General features: G+C 35.2%; 1 protein-coding gene across 2 annotated transcripts in view; it reads right to left on the bottom strand.

Annotated features, from left to right (window-relative positions):
* Positions 1–6,806: 6,806 nt before the first annotated feature.
* LOC124544121 (venom dipeptidyl peptidase 4-like) overlaps positions 6,807–25,213 on the bottom strand; it is a 49,219-nt gene continuing 30,812 nt past the window's right edge. For both annotated transcript variants that reach the window (XM_047122569.1, XM_047122570.1), the window contains exons 3-18: positions 24,346–24,667; positions 24,087–24,181; positions 23,245–23,322; positions 20,782–21,043; positions 20,130–20,299; positions 13,629–13,720; positions 12,918–13,038; positions 12,228–12,320; positions 11,697–11,830; positions 10,862–11,069; positions 10,423–10,607; positions 10,045–10,239; positions 9,598–9,755; positions 9,121–9,206; positions 8,503–8,628; positions 6,807–7,788 (exon numbers count right to left, since the gene is read on the bottom strand). In XM_047122569.1, coding sequence (XP_046978525.1) covers positions 7,699–7,788; positions 8,503–8,628; positions 9,121–9,206; positions 9,598–9,755; positions 10,045–10,239; positions 10,423–10,607; positions 10,862–11,069; positions 11,697–11,830; positions 12,228–12,320; positions 12,918–13,038; positions 13,629–13,720; positions 20,130–20,299; positions 20,782–21,043; positions 23,245–23,322; positions 24,087–24,181; positions 24,346–24,667 — 2,415 coding nt within the window. In that variant the 3' untranslated portion in view covers positions 6,807–7,698. The remainder of the gene's footprint in view (positions 7,789–8,502; positions 8,629–9,120; positions 9,207–9,597; positions 9,756–10,044; positions 10,240–10,422; positions 10,608–10,861; positions 11,070–11,696; positions 11,831–12,227; positions 12,321–12,917; positions 13,039–13,628; positions 13,721–20,129; positions 20,300–20,781; positions 21,044–23,244; positions 23,323–24,086; positions 24,182–24,345; positions 24,668–25,213) is intronic.

Raw genomic sequence — 25,213 nt, forward strand, 5'->3', positions numbered from 1 at the left:
CTTGTTCTTGCGTTTTTGCAAGACCAAGACCAAGAACAAGACCGCGTATTTTTAGCAAGACCAAGACCAAGACTGACCATGCAAGACTTGCGCAAGAACAAGACATAGCCTGCAAGACTCTTGCGTCTTGCAGCTAGGACTTAGCGCTATTTCACGGAGTAGTTAGGTATAACAGTTCGGTGTATAGGTACGCTTAGGAAATCTATGAGACGCAAAAAACTGTATCAAAGAATATGAAAAACTGGACCTATGCGCATTACGACTAATACCATAAACATACCTACATAGCGAATAAAAAAATATCCATTAAAATCAAACTGAATGCATGCATAGGTATGTTTTAATCATCGGCACTTTGATAATGCGGCATCAAAGGTTTTGTAGCTACTTCTCAAAGAAATTTGCCGTTTTTCGGAAGTACATGGTTATGATACACGCGCCGGCGGCTTCTTTTGAAATCATATACAACAATCGTTGCCGCCGCACCGAAATCACAACATTTGACACTATTTTATGGCCGCCACAGGGCGTAGGTATACTAATGCAAAATAATTTCGAATTTTAAGAGTACCTACAGGTGTTTCAAAGAATAAATAAGTTTCAGAGAGCTTAGAATGAAAATGAATACATTATAATGATCACGCAAGTAGTATTATGATTACGATAGAATGGTAAGAATAGGTAGTAGATGTCATAATAATTTATTCTACTTAGTAAGTATATATTATAAAATTGATTATATGGTTTTAAACTAATCACTTAGGTTTACTATTATTGTACATTCAGTCATTACATTTCTTAAGTTTTTACAAGACAAAATAGTAAAAAAGTGTTCAAATATCACCCGTTTGATAAATATTGTAGCCACTTTTAAATATACCTGAAACGTGTAAAACAATCCTACAATACTAATAAAATAATATAAAAAGCGTAGATACTTACCTTCTAATAAAACAAAAAGCCTGCGATAAGAGTTTTGTATTGCTTACCAGCCCGAATATCTCTGAGAGAGATGGAGAGTAAGTATGTACTAGCAGTGCCCACGACTTCGTCCACGAAGAATAGTAACTTTGGAAGTATAGTGACGTTCAGGATTTATTTATTTATTTTAAAACTTCTGTCATCAAACATACAAACAAACTCTTCAGCTTTATAATATTAGTATAGATGTACGCCAAAACATTCACTTATATGTGAAGGATAGTGATTGGCACTAATTATTTTCTTATATTTTATTCACGCGTCGACTCTGAACAAGTAGGTAATAAATAATCTGTGTTTGTCAGTTGATTTTTCAAATTTCTTATCAAATCTTCAGCAATTTATTAATCTGCTTGATCTTTACTATGGCTATGTTAATTCTAGCTCACAATGTTCCAATTCTAATACGTTTTTCTGAGATTTAAAATAAACTTTAATAAATAGTAATAGACTAATAGGTAATTGCAAGACTTGCAAGACTCTTGCTGCAAGACCAAGACCAAGACCAAGACTGGGAGCGCAAGACCAAGACCAAGACTAAGACCAGGTGTATTGGCGCATTAGTCTCGTCTTGGTCTTGCATTTGGGCAACACTACTGGCAAAGCTTAACATCATTCAAAGGTTACATTTATAGAAAATAAGTACTCTTCTATTGCAGAAGGCTGCTAATATAGATGAAACAAAATCATTACTTTTCCTAGGATTTCAATAGTTACTATAATATCATAAATAATATGTTAAAATTGACGACCTCCGTGGTCGAGTGGTGTGTACACCGGTTTTCATGGGTACACTACTCTGAGGTCCGGGTTCGATTCCCGGCCGAGTCGATGTAGATTACCATTAGTTTTCTATGTTGTCTTGGGTCTGGGTGTTTGTGGTACCTTCGTTACTTCTGATTTCCATAACACAAGTGCTTCAGCTACTTACCTTGGGATCAGAGTAATGTATGTGATGTTGTCTCATATTATTATATATTATACTATTAAAATTACCTGTAATTAAATGGTTCGATAATGCTAGAAACGTAAAAGTTTCAAGTCGATCTTTCTTTGCGCATCGTCTTATAAAATTAACGAGAAAAGTTAAATGAATGATCGAATTCAATTCAAGTTAAAGATTTTTGGTTCCGCAGTTTTAAAAATATTTTATTTATTTTTATTGCAGCGCTTTATTACGTAAGTGTGCTCTATACTTGTGTAACAATTAAATTGCTTCGTTTTACATCAGTTCTTATTGTTTAAAGTATGATAAGTTCACAAATATTATCAAACTAGATAACTTTTGATTTTTATACTTATTAATTGAAACGGAGGAATTTATGTATTATTGTATGTATGTTATTCTTTACGAGGTTATAGTTTGGCAACGGAACCTTAAAAAGTTAAATTACTTTAAAAAACAATCATTTGTAAAGAAACAAAGCTTTTTGTTAAGTTTTTAGACTGCTATTATTCCAGCAATTCGTTTAAAAGTTACAAAATTAAGAAGGTGAGTCAAATGACTCGGCATTCCTTTAACGAGTCTACTAAATTATCTGATAGCGTGTCCGAAAGAAATTGTTTTTCTTCTCATTAATATACACAGACTTATCTTGGTCATTAAGATATATTTACTTTACAATATTATGAAGTAATGTAAATATTTATATGCATTAAGATTACTGTGGTACCGTAGTTACTTTTGACATTCCATAAAGGCTTTAGCTACTTACAATGGGATCAGGGTAATGTGTGTAATGTTATCCAATATTTCATAATATTAAAACACTTGGTGGTAGGGCTTTGTGCAAGCCCGTCTGGGTAGGTACCACCCACTCATCCGATATTCTACCGCTAAACAACAGTACGCAGTATTGTTGTGTTCCGGCTTGAAGGGTGAGTGAGTCGGTATAACTACAGGCACAAGGGACATAGCATCTTAGTTCCCAAAGTTGGTGGCGCATTGACGATGTAAGGAATAGTTAATATTTCTTTCAGCGCCATTGTCTATGGGTGATGTTTACCACTTACCATCAGGTGGCCTATATGCTCGTCCACCAACCAATTCCATAAAAAAGAATTGTTAAATAGGATAATTATAAAATTATACGCAAAGTTATGTTTAATTTAACAATTTTGCCACATCAATAAAGTAAAAAGTAATATTAAATAATAAAAAGTAATACTTTTAGGCTCTTAAATTTGGAAGTTATGCTTAAATTATATTGTAACTCAAATTGCTTTAAATTTTATTTAAATCAAAAATATTATTACGACATTAATATTGTTATTATATATGACAAAATTATATTACTGCATATACATACATTAAAGCAAATTTTGTTATTAATATTATAATGAATGTATAAATTAGTAAAAAGCAAGAAAATTGTCTATGGATCAATCATGTCTTTAATTAGAGATTACGCCAAAGGGCTATGCATAATTGGGCTCTATGCCAAAGCACTATGTAATAATTATTAATAGGCTATATACTGTAATTAATAGCCAAACAATTCAATGACTCAATAGTGCTAACAACATAATAAACAAATTTTTTGAAAGTAAAAGGTCGTATCCGTCGTTTGTTTTTATTTTAATTAAATATTATTTTTTAAGTATGTATATTCAAAAGAAATAATAATTAAAGGCACAGACTTGAACCTTGGAGTAGTGGTGCAAAAAGCCTCCGCTGGTAACAGAAACATTTGACAAGAGTCCGAAGGAGAGGATCAGAATAAAATTACCATTCAATTATGGTACTTGCTAGGTAATGCTAGGCATTCTCGACGACCTCCGTGGTCGAGTGGTGTGTACACCGGTTTCTATGGGTACGCCCCTCCGAAGACCGGGTTCGATTCCCGTACGAGTCGACGTAATTTACCATTAATTTTCTATATTTTCTTGGGTATGGGTGTTTGTGGTACCGTCGTTACTTCTGATTTTTTTCAATACAAGTGCTTAAGCATAGCATATTCATTTATTTATTCTTGCCACCATTCCAAGCATTCAAGATTTATACAGTAACTGATTTTAATTTGTATTTGTATATATTTATGACTTACTATTAATATTTCCTACGTGACGACCTCCATGGTCGAGTGGTGTGTACGCCAGTTTTCATGGGTACGCCACGCTGAGGTCCCGGGTTCGTTTCCCGGCCGAGTCGATGTAGATTACCATTAGTTTTCTATGTTGTCTTGGGTCTGGGTGTTTGTGGTACCGTCGTTACTTCTGATTTCAATAACACAAGTGCTTCAGCTACTCACATTGGGATCAGAGTAATATATGTGATGATGTCTAATATTATAAAACAAAAAAAAATATGTAAGTGTAGTAAATTAATAAATTTCCATGAATACTTTATACAAAAAAAGATGTAAAATGACATTTAATGACAGACACAATTAAACTTCAGAAGGCTTTTTACGATCTAGTTGAGAAAAAAACGGAACATTTCACTGAATTCATTTGCATTTTAAAAAACGTTTCATTGAACGCCTTGCATCTGACAGATTATAAACTGGGTTAAATTAAATTATTAATATATGTATATCACAGATTCATCCAAATATACAGGTTTTTTGTAAATGTGTAATATAAATTAGTTTTAGTTACTATTAAGAAATTATTGTTTTGTATAAAAATATAGCCATACAAAAAATAACATTTTATCTGGGGCTTTATATATTCTTAATAAATGAAATTATTTATTACTAATCTGTTATATTTATTAAAAGAAATAGTTTACCATTACGAATAAGAAGTAACAATTATTTGTGTGAAATATTATACATATATGTTACATATATGAATCGTAATGCTGTATCAATAAAACTATATCGACACGTTGTTCCTTTAGGAAAAATTATGTTATATACCAATACTGTTTTTATATCGATTGTCACACCATAAACCCAACAAAATGACGTTACGTTTATAGCTTTCTTTTGTAATAATACTGCGATCCGCCCCGGCTTCACACGGATGTAATACTGATACTAAATATACTACAGGATTTGAGTATTTACATAACATTAGAAACTTCCAAAATTATCAGTGTTTCTTTATTATATTGTCCATGTATTACATAATCGAAATTTTTCTCTCGAATTACTCTACCTATTAAAAAAGACCGCATCAAAATCCATTGCGTAATTTTAAAGATCTAAGCATATATAGGGACAGATAGCGGTAAGGGACATTGTTTTATACTTTGTAATAATAATAATGATACACAAAAAGAGAAATACATTAAAGAAGAAAGTCTTTGTGCATCTATTCATCAATTACGAGATATATACTATGTTAATATATACATACAAAATTAAACAACTATCAAAGATTAATACTAGAAAATATTTTTGTGTCGTAAGATAATCTTAATAAAAAACAGTTCAAGAACATTATAAAGCAACGGGCGTACAATACCTCCGCTGTAATGAATTCTAAATAAAAAGTCTATCTTGGCTAATGGACTACAGGAGCTTTTAGCTATAGGAGGCGGGACGCAAACAGCGATATGACTTTGACCTTTAGACCTAACCCTTACAACCAGATTTGTACTATATATAACTCGCTAGGGATGGAAATAATCGATAAAAACCCTAATAGACCTTAGTATAACTAATGATGACCAATAAAAATTGTACAGCCAACTCAAAAATAGACAACAATCAAACATTCGTTAAGGAGCATGAACAAACTTAGTAAAGTAAATATATTATCTGATATTAATAGGTCACTAGTTCCTAAATATTCGCTTTTATCAAAATATAAGCTTTAAAGGTTGATAATATTTTATTTGATGTCCAAATTTTTTTTAGAGGGACGTGATGGTCTTTTAATTGGAACTCGTGAATCTTATCTAGAAATTGCGGGCACAGGCCCTGGCAAAGACCGCTGAAGTCATCTACCAACCCACATTAGAGCAACGTGGTGAAATAGTTTTCAAAGCCTTATTAGAACTAAGCGGTAGGACATACACTAAGTTATTAAAATAAAATGATATAGATTATTTTATTTTAGAGCTGAGATGGCCCAGTGGTTAGAACGCGTGCATCTTAACCGATGATTGCGGATTCAAACCCTGGCAAGCACCGCTATATATATGTGCTATATATATTCATCTCGTGCTCGGCGGTGAAGGAAAACATTGTGAGGAAACCTGCATGTGTCTAATTTCACCGAAAAAAAAATGCCACATGTGCATTCCACCAACCCGCATTGGAACAGCGTTGTGCTATACGTTCCAAACCCACTCTTTAATGGAAGAGGAGGCCTTATCTCAGCAGTGGGAAATTTACAGGCTGTTACTTTACTTTACTTTATTTTTATTCAGCTTATGTCGGTAATGCATAAAAGTAAAACGCAGTTTTGTTTCGTATTGACGATGACGGTAATAATAAACATTTGTTGGAGTACAAAGTCTACGGGTGATGATCAAAATTTACCAATGATGGTGCATATGCGGTCCATTGCGCTATCGACACTAAATATCGCTCATTTATCTAGATAGACTATCTCAGAATAAAAGATTTAAAACAAACGCGGCAAGTTTATTGTATTCGTAAAAAAACCCCGAAATATTGTGGCTGTCAGTACACGCACACTTGTAAAGTAGTATGACGTTTGGCAAGTCTCAAGAGTAGTTGCCACGCGCACAAGATAACAAAAAAAAAAAAAATACAGACGAATTGATAACCTCCTCCTTTTTGAAGTCGGTTGAAAAGGCTCCTTTGCTATATTTCTTCTGTAGTGTAACATTGTAAATAGATATTTAAATAATCTCAATATGTATAAATGATTGGCATTTTAACTAAGTCGGAACAATAATTACAAAATTTAATAGAAAACACTTTTATTGGAATTGATACTTAAAATAAGGATTATATAGATATTTACAAACAAACTATTATTTATCTGCTATATTATCGGCGAATACATTTACGTGTCTATGAAATTTCAATAAATTCAACATATGTATTATACAGACAACCCTGTCATACTGGCTGTATTTGGCAACATTAAAATTAAATATATAACATTATATATTTACAATACCTATTTCATTGTTGTACGTTTTCTTTAAAAAAAACAATAATTTATTTAAATTCAATATAAATAAAAATTAAAAATGTTAAGTACAAAAAATACTTACAAAAGTCGAGGTTTAATAAAAAAATGTCAATATTTTATATGAATACGAGGCCATATTAAATATAGCTTCATCATAAAATAACAAAATAAAATTGTCTATAACGATATGAAGTGACATTGTTTAACCCCCAGAACTTTTCATGACACTTGTGTAATAATTTCAACATAAATGGTTCTTATATAAAATTCGTAGATTTCAGTTCTGAACGGGATTTTTTCAGTGGGATAAAAAGAACTCTTTAGCTGAATTAGGGTTAATTATTAGTATTGGAATGTAATATTATAGATGGCAGAAGCGCTGTCAAAGTCTTACATGGCGTAATATTTAATATAATAATCGTGGACATACTTGGTTCTATTACACCTAGTTTTCAGCTGTTTTTATATCGCAGGTCTAAGCTTTGAAGACTGTGGAATACATGTTTGCTAATGTAAGCAATCTGTGCAATTTCATCTTAATACAACAACATTTTTATGAAGATAATTGATTTAATATTAAATTTTATTCTATCTAATTTCATTGGAATGTAAATTACATAGATTTATAAATATAGTTATAGCCTTAGATGAAAATGATTAAAACATGTTTTCTCTTAGGAACTTTTCTAACGCATGGTAAAGATGTGGCCTTACGCCTCCGAGTCCGTGGTCCTCGTCAGTGTAACTCTGCAATAGATTTTGACACATATTAGAATAAGTAATAACACAGGTAATAACGTTATATTAACGGTCACAGGTAATAGTATTTAATTAGGAACAATGATATTCATTTTATTTCTTTGTTATTTATTGTATTTAATAGTTTTATTAAAAGTTCGTCGTTTCTGGGTGTAATATGCGGCATTCGTTTCTGTACTAAGATTCCATAATTTTTAACTTAGGCTTAGACTAGTTAAAAAATTAATAGGTGGTGTCAAAATAACTTAAAATTATCATGCGTATTACTCAATACAAAATTATACTATAGATAAAAAGGTGAACTAGATATTTAATGATTTCTAGGCACGATATCTGAAAACTTAACTGTACTTAACTCTCGTACTCTGTAATTATACTAGTGAAAAAGAGAACTAAGTTCTTTGCCGGTTCTTTTCGGTAGAATCTACTTTTCCAAACCGGTGGTAGTTTTGCATTTAATTTAACACTAACATGAACATTGAAAAGTACCTACTTTTTTGAGCTTATTTGAATATATTGATTTTTTGATTTTTTGAAAAATATACATGTAACAAAATAATTCCAAATTAAATAATTCCAAAAGTTCCGAAAGTTTTCAAGTAGCATTAGTATTTATTATAACTGAAAGATTAACAGACAGTACTCAAAGTGGACTTTGGGATTGTCAGTTAAAGGAGGCAACATTTAAATGAACAAACGAACCATCTGAGTGAAGTAGACATCTCGCCTCTGCAGCAACCTGGATATCAACATGGCGTGCTGATAGTGCACATTGTCGTCTTCCGTTCCGTGGACAAGGAAGTACCGTTTGTCTCTATAAGCTTCCACCTGTAACACATTTGTTAAACCTATATTTTTTTACTAACAATTTATTAATTTAATATAATTCCAAATTCAGATTTCTTGGTGGTAGGGCTTTGTGCAAGCCCGCCTGGGTAGGTACCACCCACTCATCAAATATTCTACCGCTAAACAACAGTACGTATTGTTCTGTTCCGGTTTGAAGGGTGAGTGAGCCAGTGTAACTACAGGCACAAGGGACGTAGCATCTTAGTTCCCAAGATTGGTGGCACATTGACGATGTAAGGAATAGTTAATTTTTCTTACAGCGTCATTGTCTATGGGTGATGGTGACCACTTACCACCAGGTGGCCCATATGCTCATCCGCTAACCTATTTCATAAAAAAGATAGTTATTCTTTTATTTGTTCCAACTTAATGCTTCAAATAATCAATCATATAAATCCTGTAAAATAATTTTAAATTTCGAATAGTAAGAATAGCGCCATCTAGCGATAAACACCGCAACTTCACACTCACCACTTGTTCAGTCAGCAGAGACGAGTTCGCATAACCTTCAACGTTGTTTTGCGGAGTGTCCATGTATCTCTCCGTGTAGATGGTGTCTATAATGCATTTTTCAAATTAAATTTTCCTTATTTTTTATAAAACACAAGTGACAAATCATTTACATTTCTAAATAAAATTTTAACTAATAAAAAACCTAAACTCCTTGTTTTTCTATTTCTAGACAAATACAGTCAATTGTAATAATTATATAGAAATAAATTCAGAAAAAATGGACACAACAAATTGGTTCGAAATTTAATTTAGATGATAAGAAAAGGTTTAAAATATTGTGCACTTAGTTAGCGTATGTACACACTTAGAAAAGGTGTACAAAAAGAAAATGTTTTTCACAGTATTTTTTTAAAGTTTCATTTTTCTTTTGATTTATATCCATTGTTTGTTTCCTGTCTAAAGGAATATCCTCTATTAAATATTTGCAACAATTACCATAAAACCGCCAATCAACTACTGGGGCCACAGCTATAGCACATCGGAAGACGTCTCCTCCTCGCGCCAGCGCCAACGACGCCGCGTACCCACCGTACGACCAACCCCAGATACACGTACGATTACGGTCTATCCAATGGGTTTGTTGCTGAAGGTACCTGATGACATTTTTTCGCATTTCAACATTGATGTAAAATAATAACAAGCAAGTAAAATTACTTGGTTTTCGCGTGCTACATATTTGTTTAGTTTGTAGTTTTCTGGGGATGTTTGTAAATAATATATTCAACACTCCACAACACAGTGTCATTGTCTCCGCTTTTTGGAATGGCGATTTTCACCGGAGACTCAAAATTTGGCTTAAAGCTTGTGTGAAATGCACACCAGCAAATACATACTTTAATATGCGCTTATCATGTCTTCATTATTATGTTTTGAAGCACTCACCTAGCAACAGTAATTTGATCCTCGATTTCAACAGATCCTAATTGTCGGTTCAAAGCGAACATATGCTCAACTCCACGAAGTCCAGAGCCTCGTCCATCAATACGAGCCACCGCGATACCATATCGGCTCACGAGCGATGAACCCCAATCAATATTCCATTGCTTTGTGACTAGAGCTGTATCGGGGCCTCCATAACTAAAAAAAATGTCAATAAAAATGCAATCTAAGTCAAAACATCAACAACAATTCAACATTCAACAATCCTATTAATGCCTGGTAGATCTTGCAATTGGCGCATTTAAATAAATAATATCTTTTCTTCATCTAAATAATAGCATGCCATTATTTATGACAAGTTTAGTATATAATAGTACTTACACGTAAACCAAGAGTGGTACGTTTGAACGTGAGAAGTAATCAAACGGTACTTGGAGGAGAACATCCGCATCAGGAAGACCTACCCCCAAGGGTACGGTCCTGCGTAAGGTAATTGGCACAGTGTATGTGGACGCAATTTCAGCAACTCTTGAATTGTCATCCCATACAGACACCAGAGTACCGTTCTGAAAAATGTCACAAAACTTTAAGATTACCAATAAAAGGCTAAATGAGAAGTCAAAGGGCACTAAGTAAATACACGCCTTAAATTGTTACATTTGGGTTGATCGTGCCAATTTTTAAAAGATTGCGTGTTTTAATAAAGATAATCAAGTCACTTCATTCAGTTTGGACCTGATTATCTATTTTTGAACTCTCAGAATTAGCGGAAAAATTACATGTGAAACCTTTACAAAGTACTGTCAATAATATTACTTACGGTATCGTGAATGTAAATTTGAGGTATGTCTGGTCCAGCGCAGTTTATGCTAATACGAGATCCAGAGCTGATGACTGCTTCGTTGTACAGGCACTGACCGCCATCAGGTCGCACGATGTTGCACGTGAAGCAAGACAGTTCATCGTTGTTGTTTAATGTGTAGATGTGTTGTTCTGATGTGTCGTTTTCACTGTTCGCTTTATACCAACTGAAAAACAAATAATCCAATAATAAAGTCTTAACCTAACATCAATTAAATTTAAGTCCGGATAAAACTAACTTTTGTAGTAATAGCGTATTTTAACTTATAGTAATACTATAATCGTGTATTTATCACAGTCAATTTTTGATTTTTTGTTTTTGGAACTAAGTTATTATGCGGCTTAGTAAATTGAACTGTCAGAAATCGTCACATTCGGAAAAAAATCTATTACCCTCCAGCCGATCTTCCCTCTCTTTCTCTTTATCTCTGTCTCTTTCTATTTTATTCGTTTTTATAAAAGAACATGATACTCATTTTTGGTACTGTTAATTCTAATTCATAAGTATTATTGTAAAGACATTTTATTTATTGTCCTTTAATTATTGATAGTTATTGACAATCTCAACGTCCCTATCAGATGGTCCACTTGACCGTCCGTTTTATTTTTATAAAAGTCAAAGCTAATTTCATATGATTGAGGTCAAATTTTGCACGCCTGATAATAATTATGATTACTGACTACCGACTGTCTGCTGACTACCTATCAATTGCCAGGATGATGTTAACATGCTAAAATCTGTTAGGGCAGTCAATGTTGCCGAAGATTCTACGTAAGGTAAATTTCTTACTCACATAGTATCATCAGCAGTCCATAGTAAGATTTCGGCAACAGTATGGGCTGTGTTTGTACGACGTCTAAATGACCAATTGTTTCCGGTACCACTTGTAACTTGAATGATTTGCTTGTAACGAACACCATTTACCGTCTGCGAAACAAATGAAACATCTAAATAAAAAAATACTAATAAACATTTACTTATAACCATAATATCCGTTTTATTTAAAAAAATGGATTATTTCAATTTTTACAATACTAATCAGGTATCAAGCAATTTTGTTTTTTTGGACTAAATCTAATTAATACCATAGTCTAAATAATAATTTCAAAACGCTTATTTCCATTATAAACAATAGTATAATATGCATTGTCTTATGATTTTTTTTTAAATATATTTATTTATATATTACACTATTTGTATTTCTAATTTTATCTTAAATAAAGGCTTATTAAATTTTATCTATCATTCAAAATTATTTTAAGAGCCTCTTTGATTACAATGTTATTGATTTTGATTTCAGAAAAATATTTCTGTATGAACTTACATCGGGTAATATGGTGATAAAGGAACTTCCTTGCTCGTTGAATATCATCGGGATGTTATCAATCCAACCATTTGTTTCCGTGTATGTGTAAATCTGAAATATATTCATTTTAATCGTCATTAATTTATTCATTTAATAATCTACAAAACTGAAATTAAATATTGTACATATGTAGTTATATGGCATCAAGCCACTCATCGTTGGTTCTACCATCAAACTTAGTAATACTTAATACTACATTGCACTGCATTGCAGTTGGAAAAGTGACTAAGTATGATTCCAGTAACAATGAACATCTCAGTTCCACTGGCTAGTTACTCATTAACGTTTTGCAGTTTTTTTTTTTACGACGCCAATGTATGTAGTTGGTAGTGACCACTTTCCATCAGGTCGCCGCAACAAAAATGGCCTTTGGCCTATTGTAAACGAACGTGGACTCACGAGTGTTGGTTACCCGACGATAGACATCAGAAATCTGGGTTGTATTATAAATTATTTTAATAGCATTTTTTTTTATTTTCGATTTGTGATTACATACAACTCTATGACAATCGGAGTACCATTACGATAGTTTTAGAGTTACACCGCTATTGGTGGTGGTTGGTGGTGCTATTGCCTGTCAAATATTTTAAAAAGGAGTGAATCCTGACCATACGCTACTCTACTCTTAATGAATATTACTGTAATTACCGTAGTGCATGTGGTAGCTGTCTCAGCGCAGATGACTACTCGAAGCGTCGTTTGAACTCGGTTAGTCCACATTATAGCAATCCTGTCATTGCCAACAAATGCGACCGATTTCAAAATTGGCCTGGAATGAGAAAATTAAAATTAAATGAATTCCTTGATATTGGCTAGTAGCACTGGATAATGTTAATTATTAGAGCTGAAATGGCTTTGTAGTTAGAATTAATATAATACATTTCGTAATTGGCGACGAAAGAAAACTTAATTATATATCTGATAAGAATCAGTGACATATCGTTACAAAAATCCATCATCTCATATTCTCACTCCTCCATAAGGAAAATAGACGATCGTTTCAGCTAAACTTTACGTAATGTTACTTCTTCTAGAAGGCATTCCAGAGAAATAAATTTACAAGTAGACTAAGGATATCATCATCATCATCATCGTCAGCTCGTTCCCGTCAACTGCTGGACATAGGCCTCTCCAAGAGCACTCCACTGTGGTCTTTCTCCGGCTACTCGCACCAGCTCCTGCCTGCCGCCTTGCGTATATCGTCACTCCACCGTGCCTAAGGACGTCCTACACTACGTTTGCCGAGACGCAAAAGATACAGAATATGGATATCAAACTCGCTGAATTAAATTGTGAAATTCAGTACAAAAATGTGAAACATATAATAAGTAAATGGTATTCAACTAAGCGTTTACTTACTCGTTAAGATCTGTGGGTGCGTTGAAAACTGTGACAACGTTGGTAGCGATGTTTCGAATGCTGACTCTAACAGTTGGATTCGTTGTACCGGACTGTAAATGAAAATAAACAAAATTTTCTTTAATACATACAAGGCTAACAAGAACATGGAGCTGAGATGGCCCAGTGGTTAGAACGCGTGCACCTTAACCGATGATTTCGGGTTCAAGCCCAAGCAAGCACCACTATATATATATGTGCTTAATTTGTGTTTATAATTCATCTCGTGCTCTGCGATGAAGGAAAACATCGTGAGAAAACTTGCCTGTGTCTAATATCATCGAAATTCTGCTAAATGTGTATTCCACCAACCCGCATTGGAACAGCGTGGTGGAATATGTTCCAAATCCTCTCCTTAATGGAAGAGGAGGCCTTAGCCCAGCAGTGGGAAATTAACAGGCTGTTACTTTACTTTTACTTTACTAACAAGAACAGTCAAAAATCAAAAATATCCTGCAGTACAAATCACGATCGTGTTTAACAGAAGCAAGTACTAGTATGTCCCTATTGAATCGCAATTCTGAACAAAATTCGATCTAGTAAAGCATACCATTCCCATTAAATAAAATAATATCTCACTCAATTCGATTATTTGGAAGAGATGGCTAATTAGCCATAAGTCAAGTATATATTTAGAAATATGTATATTTAGTCCTAAGGTTTTTGTCCTAAGATTCGAGGTGTACAATAAAGTATTTAACCATAATAAAAGGTACATTTTAAATGTAAATATTATAGTCCACGGCGTCCACTATTTACTATTATTGTTAGATTACGACAATGTCCCCACTAAGTGGTAGTGCCACACTGCATACCTCTCGGTTGCAGTCGAATGGGCCGGCACGCCCGGGGAAGTACCACTCTCTCACTTAAAATCGGCGTGAAGTGGTAGCTATGCTACCGCGTTTCGTCCGGTAAGTGAGAGTTCCGGAGGCCCGATCCCTCTCCCCCCAAAACATGGTTGTGCAGAATTTGGTGTCATTACCCCAGGAGGGTACCATCAGCGACTGCGATGGAGAATCCCTCTCTGGGCATCCATGCTCAGGACGTACACCGCCTGAGCAGGGATGCCCAGGCTGCCCTCCGAATTCTGGGGGGGGCAATTTTGCGCTCGCCACTGTTCGGGGCAAGCGGAGCAGGCATCATAAGGCAACCCCTACCACACTCGCTGTGGACTTCTGCAACATAAGGGGACTCAACTCCAACTTGAATGCCGTTCACTTTCACCTTGAGACGGCGAAGCCGGCCTTGCTCTTTCTTACCGAGACCCAGATATCTTCTCCTGCCGATACGTCTTTTCTCTCTTACCCCGGGTACAAATTGGAGCATACTTTTGTGCCACGAGCTGGGGTGTGCGTTTACGTCAGAAATGATATCTGCTCTCGACGCCTCGGCAGCCTTGAAGGGCAGGACCTATCAATTATCTGGCTGCGCGTAGACTGCGACGACCATCCGCGAATCTACGCGTGCCTTTATAGGTCCCATAGCGGTAATGCCGAAACCGACCGACTGGTTGAGCACGTCCAATTGGCTACAGATTCCGTGCTGCAGCAGACTCCATCCGCAGAGATCATTATTCTGGGCGATTTCAATGCTCATCATACAGAGTGGCTTGGATCACGCACCACTGATCATGCGGGTAGATCTGTTCTCGACTTCGCTTTGGCTTATGATTTGACACAACTGGTCACCTCGCCAACGCGAATACCGGACGTGGAGGATCATACACCTTCCCTGTTGGACCTTCTGCTGACTTCGCATCCGGACGGCTATAAGATTGTCGTCGATCCCCCTCTGGGCTCGTCGGACCACTGTCTCGTCCGGAGTACAGTGCCAGTTACACGATACTCACGACCTCGTTTCGCGGGCTGTCGTCGCGTGTGGCACTACAAGTCAGCAGATTGGGATGGGATGCGGTCCTTCTTTGCATCTTACCCATGGGGGCGAGTTTGTTTCTCGATGGATGATCCGAGCGTTGTTGCTGACTCTGTCGCCGATGTGGTGCTTCAGGGTATGGAACTTTTCATTCCATATTCTGCGGTGCCCATTGGTGGCAAGTCCCAGCCCTGGTTTGGTCGCCTCTGTAAGACGGCTTCACGCCGAAAATGGGAACGCTACCAAGACTGGGCTAACGCATCGGCGTCTCGTGATACAAACACCAGCACATTCAGAAAGGAATATAACTCTGCCTCCAGGTCCTTCAAAAACGTGATAGCTGAGGCGAAGTCGAAGTACATTGGCAGAATTGGCGAGAGACTGGTGCGCTTCCCATCAGGAACACGTGCGTTCTGGTCTCTCGCTAAGGCTGTCCTAGGGAATTTCTGTCAGCCTTTTTTTCCGTCTTTGCACAGGGACGTTGAGTCATTGGCCCATACCGCGAAGGAGAAGGCCGATCTTTTAGGGTCTCTCTTCGCGTCGAACTCGACTCTGGATGACCAAGGAAAGTCACCTCCATCAATCCCGCGATGTGATACGACGATGCCGGAGGTTAAATTTCGGCAAAGTGCAGTTCGGAAAGCACTTCTTTCCTTGGACATTCACAAGTCGAGTGGACCCGATGGCATCCCTCCAATCGTGCTACGGACATGTGCTCCCGAGTTGGCACCGGTCTTAACGCGTCTTTTCCGGCAATCCTACGCATTAGGCGTCGTCCCGAACTCCTGGAAGACTGCTTTGGTGCATCCGATCCCTAAAAAAGGCAACCGCTCAGATCCGTCCAATTATAGGCCTATAGCCATCACCTCCTTGCTCTCCAAGATAATGGAGTCCCTTATTAACTGCCAGCTCCTGCGGTACCTAGAGGAGAATCAGCTGATTAGTGACCGCCAGTACGGTTTCCGTCGGGGTCGCTCAGCCGGTGATCTTCTAGTTTACCTTACTCACAGGTGGGCTGAAGCAGTTGAGAGCAAGGGGGAGGCATTAGCAGCCAGCTTGGACATAGCGAAGGCCTTCGATCGCGTATGGCACAAAGCGCTTCTTTCGAAGCTTCCTTCTTATGGGCTTCCCGGGAAATTATGCAATTGGATTACCAGCTTTTTGGCAGATCGGAGCATCAAGGTCGTTGTCGACGGTGCATGCTCTGACTTAAAATTCGTCAATGCTGGTGTTCCACAAGGCTGCGTCCTATCACCCACTCTGTTTCTTCTGCATATCAATGATTTGTTGCAAATCGGGAACATTCATTGCTATGCAGACGACAGTACCGTTGACACCTTATACACCGGCCGCGCTAATATTTCTCGGGAAAACGTCGAAGAAAACCGGAACAAACTTGTGTCTGAAATCGAGTCTTCGTTAAACGAAGTCTCGAACTGGGGCCGGCTAAATTTAGTCCATTTCAACCCCAAAAAGACGCAAGTTTGCGCGTTAACCGCTAAAAAAACACCATTTGTCGTATCTCCACGATTTGAGAACATCCCGATAGCCGCTACAGGTAGTATCGGAATACTTGGCGTTGATATTTCGAGCCTCGTTCAGTTCCGCGGTCAATTGGAAGGCAAAGCCAAATTGGCTTCAAAGAAGCTCGGTGTGCTCAGCAAGGCGAGACAGTACTTCACGTCGGCCCATCGCCTAAAACTTTACAAGGCGCAAATTCGGCCTCACATGGAGTACTGCTCTCACCTCTGGGCGGGTGCTCCCCAGTACCAGCTCCTTCCATTTGACCGCATCCAACGTAGAGCGGCTCGAATTATCGACGATCAAGCCCTTTCCGATCTCCTTGATCCTTTGGCTTTGCGTAGAGATGTTGGATCACTCTGCATCTTCTACCGAATTTTTCACGGGGAATGTTCCGAGGAATTGTTCGGATTAATCCCGGCTGCTGAATTTCACCTTCGGACATCTCGTCAAAATTCTAAGTTTCACCCGCACCATCTTGATGTCCGAAAATCCACAACAGCGCGATTTCTTAGACATTTTCTGCCTCGCACAACCACTCTGTGGAACCAGCTGTCGCCGGCGGTTTTTCCGAACCGATACGACATGGGAACCTTCAAGAAAAGAGCCTACTCCTTTCTCAAAGGCCGGCAACGCACCTGCAAGCCCCCTGGTGTTGCAGATGTCCATGGGCGGTGGTAGTCACTTTCCATCAGGTGAGCCTCCTGCTCGTTTGCCACCAATACCATAAAAAAAAAAAAAAAAAAAAAAAAAAAAAAAAAATTGCTGAAAACCTCACGATCGGGTTTTTATGATAAAAAAACATGAGATCAATACAAAAAACATCCTCATACCGTCTGTCATAAAGACGAGTCCCCTTATACATAAATATACGAATAAACCTTTCCCAATAAATAAGATGCGCTCTAGTATAAATGATTAAATCTCTTGATCCGTGAAGTTTGGATACATTTCATTTTCAAAGGTTCGTATGTAATTTCCTACAAAAACCATTGGGTATTACAAAACATAAGTTTATGTATTATGCAGTGGTGCTGTGATTAGATATTTCGATTTTAAATATGTTATTCATCAGCTGGTATAATGATTTCCTTAAAAGATAATCTAATAATATATTTCACTATAAATTCTACTACTACTAATTAGAACGCGTGCATCTTAACCAATGATTACGGGTTCAAACCCAGGCAAGCACTACTATATATATCCTGCCACATGTGCATTCCACCAACCTGCATTGGAACAGCGAGGTGGAATATGTTCCAAACCCTCTCCTTAATGGAAGAGGAGGCCTTATCCTTACTTTACTTTTTGTTACTTTACTTTTTTTTATACATTAGTTATTTCATTACGTAAAATCTCTAGATATTATAAAATGCGTCTGTTTGCTTAGATCTTTTCAATCTTTTCAAGTATTTGGGATGCGGTTTTCAACAATAAATAGATCGACTCAAGAGAGAGGTTTATATGTATTATACTTCTTGATATTCAACTAATTTTGAAAGAACGACAAGAATGCTACAATAAAAATAAATATTAAATTTGACCCATGCGCGTCTGAGACAGACAAACGACAAATGATAATTAGATAAGCGCGATGTCAGACAGTCGTATAGCATTACACAAAAATCGAACAAAAACACAGAATCAATGCTACTTAGCGCAATGCAATGAATCATGATCAAGTTTCAATGAAACCATTTTCGAAGCTCGGAAAACTTATTAGGAAACTTGTTGTGTTTCAAACTTAGGTAAATTGAGAGGCAAGTTAATTTAAAGTAAGATGATTATTAAAATTAAAGTATAATCATCACCACATAGTATAAAACAAAGTCTCTTTCTCTGTCCCTATATCCCTATGTATGCTTAAATCTTTAAAATTACATACTACCACGGATTTTGATGCGGTTTGTTTTAATAGATAGAATGATTCGAAAATAAGGTTTTTGTGAATAATAGATGGACAATATAGTATAGAGACACTGATAATTTTAGAAGTTTGTCGGAAATAAACAAATTCTGTAGTATATTTAGTATAGTAGGATCGCTAGTAAAACACATAAACAAACTTTGAGGAACATATTAAATGTTTTTGTTGTCAATGTTAATTCATGAAGGTAAAACTGTTAAAAACCTTAAAATTTGTTTAGTTTTTCTTTTTTAAAAACACCGCTAGCAACGTTAATCCAACCGTAAATACGAGTATGAAGTAGTGCTGGTATAAATGTTGAAAATTAGCAAACGTTTTCGAAATAACTCACATACATGAAATAAGTAAAAATGTGTTAGTATTATTTTTTTCTTTAAAACGTTCAAAAAATTACTCACGAAACTATTAGTGTATAAATAATTTGAGTCTATATTATTTTTTGAAATGATCTAATATTTTTGTTTGGTAATTTATACTTGAATATACAATATTTACATGCTTTAATAAAATCGAAGCGTATCAAATAATATTAATTACATAGGTCATAAATAAACGTGAACAATTACATCACATATTATTTGATACTTAAATTTTGTATTAAAATAAAATATTTCATAGATGTAGGCAAGTCTCAAATTAATGTGATCAAAGTTTATTTGTAACACGGTACAAACATATTGATATTTTAACGATATCAATATTATGTAATTATAATAAATATATTTTTCATGAATAATAAAATTATTATGATAATAAATGTACTCTACATCATCAAGTAATATTTACTTTACATGTAAAGAACGCAAAAACGGCAAAATTCGTAAAACCGATCACATCCGAATTGAGTACGCTATCCCAAATTATCAAAATTTATTTCTCATGCGAATATTATCTTTGCACAAACGTAATAACTTGCAATATCATATGACCGAATATATTCGTCAATTTGACGCGTCGATTTACATGCACTTGCTTTCTCTGACGCGTGAATCTATAGCGACGAATAGCGATAGGGAGCTATTTCTATTGGTTGTGTAAATCGGCAGTAATCTGTTTTATTTTCATTCCATTGCATTTTCCGATGCTACATCTAATTTGTGTCGTACTATAAGTTGATACCAATAAGTTTGACGTACCTTCGGGTAGCGTATATCGCGATGAGTTGTGTACTGTGAGTCCACGGAGCCTGGTACGCCGAAGTGCGGTATCTGCATCACTCTTACGTTTGTGTCGTCAAATGTCGCATACGCCATCCTGGCACCGTCACGCGAAAACCAGAGCGCGTTGTTAGAACTGAAGACCTCCTCTACACAAGATAAAAATAAATCACTCGTATTAAAATATAAAAATTAATGATAGTTCCATTATCATTACGGCACGTAAAAAGTCAAAAAAGTACTATATATCATTTTTAGCACTTTTGAATTGTCATTTAACAATCTATACAATAATATAAGTGAAGCTACCACCGGTTCGGAAAGTAGATTCTACCGAGATGAACCGGCAATTTAGTATTCTTTTTCCATGTTTAAAAATACAAAGTCATGTTAGTTAAATACAATCATACATATATGTATGTATGTATGCCATTTATCCTGCATGGAAGTCAACAACGTATGTCTGTTATCATTATGATGTATATACTTAATATCTCCAACACTAATTTAATACTTAAATATTACTGAACTAAATTTACTGGTTTCATAAAATGTACAATATTAAAACAAGAACAATAACAATTTAATTAATTCCAAAAGTAACATAAAATATAAAAATAAAAATCTGTACCTTCATATACCCAATCAGGAACACCGTTGTAAACAATATTCTTTACTCCATTAGTCGTGATTTGCTGAGGTGCATTTGACAAATTCGATTGGTAGTAAATATTGTTCAAGTATACATAAGCCAGTGCTGTACCCGATGGACCCCAAACGAAGTTCTGGAGGATTGCGTCTTCAAAGTTCCCTCCGGGAGGTATAATGTTCGTCACTTCACCAGTGATGATATCAATCACTGAATACCGAGCCTCGAAACTGTGCCTATATACCTACAATTATATGACTTTTATTAATTAATTTTAAGGACTATTACATATTCATATACAAATGTTACGTATTTATGAACTTATTATCGCCCACGGTTTCACTCGCGTTTTAGAGGTTTATAAAAAGAAGCCTATTTTCTTTCCTGGAGTTCGAGTTTACTCCATACCAAATTTCATCAAAGTCTGTTTGTACATATGTTTGTCCTTGAAAGAGTCACACTTTCAGACAGACAGACAAAGTTACTTTCATATTTATAATATTAATATAAATTACATAATCTAATTCTTCTTTCTCAGGTATACTGGAACAAATCTCTTCTAGAGATAAGTATACATTTTTAACTTATTTTTCCTGAGTACGCATTTTCCTTTTCAATGTATCTGGCAAGTTTAATAAATGGTTGAATATAAAATATAATCTAAACCCTAGTAATCATAAACATGATATTATCTATAACATAGCAACAGTAACAAAATTTTGTTGTGCTGAGATAACCAACAATATTTTTCTTGAATGCATTCATAAGATCGAAAAATGTCGGTATCGAAATATAGTTTCTCAATAATGCCGATCGCTATCTACATTACTGAGGTAATTCAATTTGAATGCTTTAATAATCAAATTCAAATATATAATTATGTTTATAAACATGTTCAAGCTGAAGTAGGTAGATGTTATTTTTATAAACATGACAAATAATATTAAAAGGCTCCAAAGTGACCCTTGTAGGACACCAGAAGTACAGATATATTTTTTATTTTAGAACATTTATGATTCGAATCACAGTTTTGATTTAATATAATAAATTAAATTGGATATCGAATTAATGAATGAAAAAAACTGAATTATACACAAGTAATATTATTTTATTAAACATTTATGACGATTTTTGTATACCATTGTGTTTAACCTATCAGTGATAAAAAGTTCACTATTAATTTATTGTTAAATGTAGTTGTCACAAGTGCTCAAATATTTGAGTCGGCAATACCAAATAAATTATAATAATGTGACTAATTGTGGTGTCAAGGCTCGATTTGTTTCGGTCATGGTCTATTTAAGTGCAAAAATTGTTTCTTTCAACAACATATTTCTTCCAACTTAGTTATTCTACCGCCAAATAACAGTACTCAGTGTTGTTGTGTTCCGGTTTGAAGGGTGAGTGAGCCAGTGTAACTACAGGCACAAGGGACATAACATCTTAGTTCCCAACGTTGGTGGCACATTGACGATGTAACAAATAGTTAATATTTCTTACAGCTTCATTGTCTATGGGTGATGGTGATCACTTACCATCAGGTGGCTTATATGCTCGTCCGCCAATCTATACCATAAAAAAAAATAACTTCGTACAACTTGAAAGGCTAAAACATTGTGAATTATTAATTTTATTCGACGCTCAACCTTTATTGTACCAATTCGCCGACATAAGAATTGTTAATTATAAACAGGTCTTGGTGATCGTTACTTACTTCATTAACAAAAACTTCTAAATGTGATTCTTGCATAAAATTTGCGCATGATTTAAGATTGCAAAAAAAACTAAATTAATCCCAGTCATCGTAATTATCACAGATTATTTTAATAGTAGGTATGTAACTATTCACCAACCTCAATATTCACCCTTCTATAAAATGTAAACATAAATTTTAAACTAGGTTCCTCGATCCTTCTGGGAGCGTAACATTATTTAAGATCACGTCTGTTGCTACAAAGCTTTTAGAAGCACGAGTCGTGAATTAATTTTGTTTACTTCGCGCCATTTGTTTACTAAATTACGCGATGATAGTGATTAAGTACGATCGAGTGTTTTTCCTTGTTGTAACGTCAGCTTTACATTCCAACGCTATAAAGGAAAAAGACTAATCCTACTATGACATGTGTTTTTTTAATTTAATATATTTTAATAACCTTCTTAATATACATATTGTATGAGGCATTAGGTATATCGTTTTTATCAAAGCGAACTAATGTCAAACTTTTTGTGTTTCGTGCCATTTGACATCCAATGGCATGGCATATTTGTCAAGTACTACTTGATGTATTGCATCGCATAGAAACTGCCAATAAACAGTAAGGAGAACATTTATATGTATATGAAATTTTGTATCCCGGCGAATAGAACATCAACTAAAACTAATAAGTAAGGTAGACTAAAATGTTCCCCGATATTAATACAAGTACCAGTTACAAAAATACTTACCGATTCTTCATTGTAAGAAAGTACCACATGTCTACCATCAGGTGCCAGCTCTGTTACTCGGAAGGACTGTAGTAGGATCTAAAAATAATAACTCATTAATGGAAAGTCTTGTTACAAGACGTTTAAAAAAAGTATATACACTGACGTTACATAAATTATAACATTTAATATATAACTGAGGTGTACTCGACTAACTACAATGTTTCAAAGTATGAACCAACTTTAATAATTTAAGTTTAACTAGAACTCGTGTATAACGTGTGAATTAACTAAGTTTCGCTTAAGGTGTTTGTCAAGATTAAGTAAGATTAATGAATAAAAATAATGATATAAACATTATAAGTAATTTAACAAAATGTCAAATAGACCACACTAGAAACTAAATAGACTTGAACTTAGGGCCAGTAATAGCAACAGGAATGTAATTTGTTACATTCCTATGTGCAATCATTATTTTTTACCTACAGCTATACTAATAAAATTACATTTATAATTTTCTCCACAAAAGTGCTAAAAGTGTAACTACTTATCATTTCTCAAACGAATTATAACGACAAATGGGGCATCTAATATTCAGTGGTCACCACTGCCCATAGACACTAGCACATTAAAAGTATTAATCATTCCCTGAATCACCAAAAAGCCATCAAACTACCAATACCACCACTGTATCAAATAATTTTATTCAATAGCATTGTTATAATCGTAGTTATAAGATAAACTCTGAGCTTAGCGTAGCTCGGTTTTTTATAATGTTTGTATGTATTTAGGGAATATTACTCTTAACGTCAGTGATTATGAACGAACTAAAACTACGTATGAATTGCATTAAACTTGTAAACCTGTGATGTATTTGAAACAATGATCGTTGAAGTTTTGGAATCAATGTCATACAGCGCCAGATCACCATTCGCATTTCTGAATAATATTTCTCCACCTGCAAATAATTCAATATTAAATCTACTATCACGTACGAACCTAAATTACTTGGGTACTTATATTTGTGATTGTAAGAAATATATGCTAGTCATATCAAGACATGTTTTATCATTATTCTAAAGTGTTATACTAGTCAATGTAATGATAAGTAAAAATACGTACTTGATGTCCAGGTCCCATTGAATATCGGCGAAGCAAATTCCCCATTTATAACATCTTCCAAATTTATCTCTCCCAATTCGGGCGTCGTCGGTGGTGCTTCAGTTGTTGTCGTTGTTGTTGTCGTCGTCGTCGTCGTTGTTGGAACGGGTATAGTTGTTGGGAATGTTGGTCCTTCTGTCGTCGATATAATAGGATCAGCTGTACCTGCATCGTTTCCTGTTAGTAATACCACTAGTGTTATAACAACACCGATTGCGACCAACATCGCGACGAAACCGATCCCATACGTCACTCTCCTCGATTTTTTACTCGCAACCAGGACCTGCGAAAACACAACCGCTTACACTCACAGAAAACAATATCACTTTTTTTTCGAAATAGATAAAAAACACTCAAACGAATCTTATAGATAACATAGTGTTTTAAAGATAGAACACTGTTCCTAAGATAAGTGATAACACGTGCTTCATCTCAATGATATTGATTCTAATCTCGTACAAATCAATTCAACGTGAACGCAACGACCACCGACCTTACAGGAAAACTTGAACAAACTGACAATTACAAAAACAGATCAGTTCTTATATCATCCTAAACATTGTCAAGCAAGGTTAACAACTTATTGAAAGTCACGATATCACTTTGATTTTTTTTGATAAAGCATGAAAATTAACAATTTGAATCCTTCCTGACACTAAGGTGTTAAAATTTACTTATTTTAGTCTATAAAACTATGGCACGCTCGTCTGTTACTTGTAATACTGAAATATTCTTACTTCTTTGATTTCCTTCTCTAGTGGTCAATGATTCACAGTTATCATAAGGGTTATCTACTTGACTTATAAACGCTATTACGTATTTGTAGTAA

The sequence above is a fragment of the Vanessa cardui genome, chromosome 4 (genome assembly GCF_905220365.1).
Source record: "Vanessa cardui chromosome 4, ilVanCard2.1, whole genome shotgun sequence".
Lineage (NCBI taxonomy): Eukaryota > Metazoa > Arthropoda > Insecta > Lepidoptera > Nymphalidae > Vanessa > Vanessa cardui.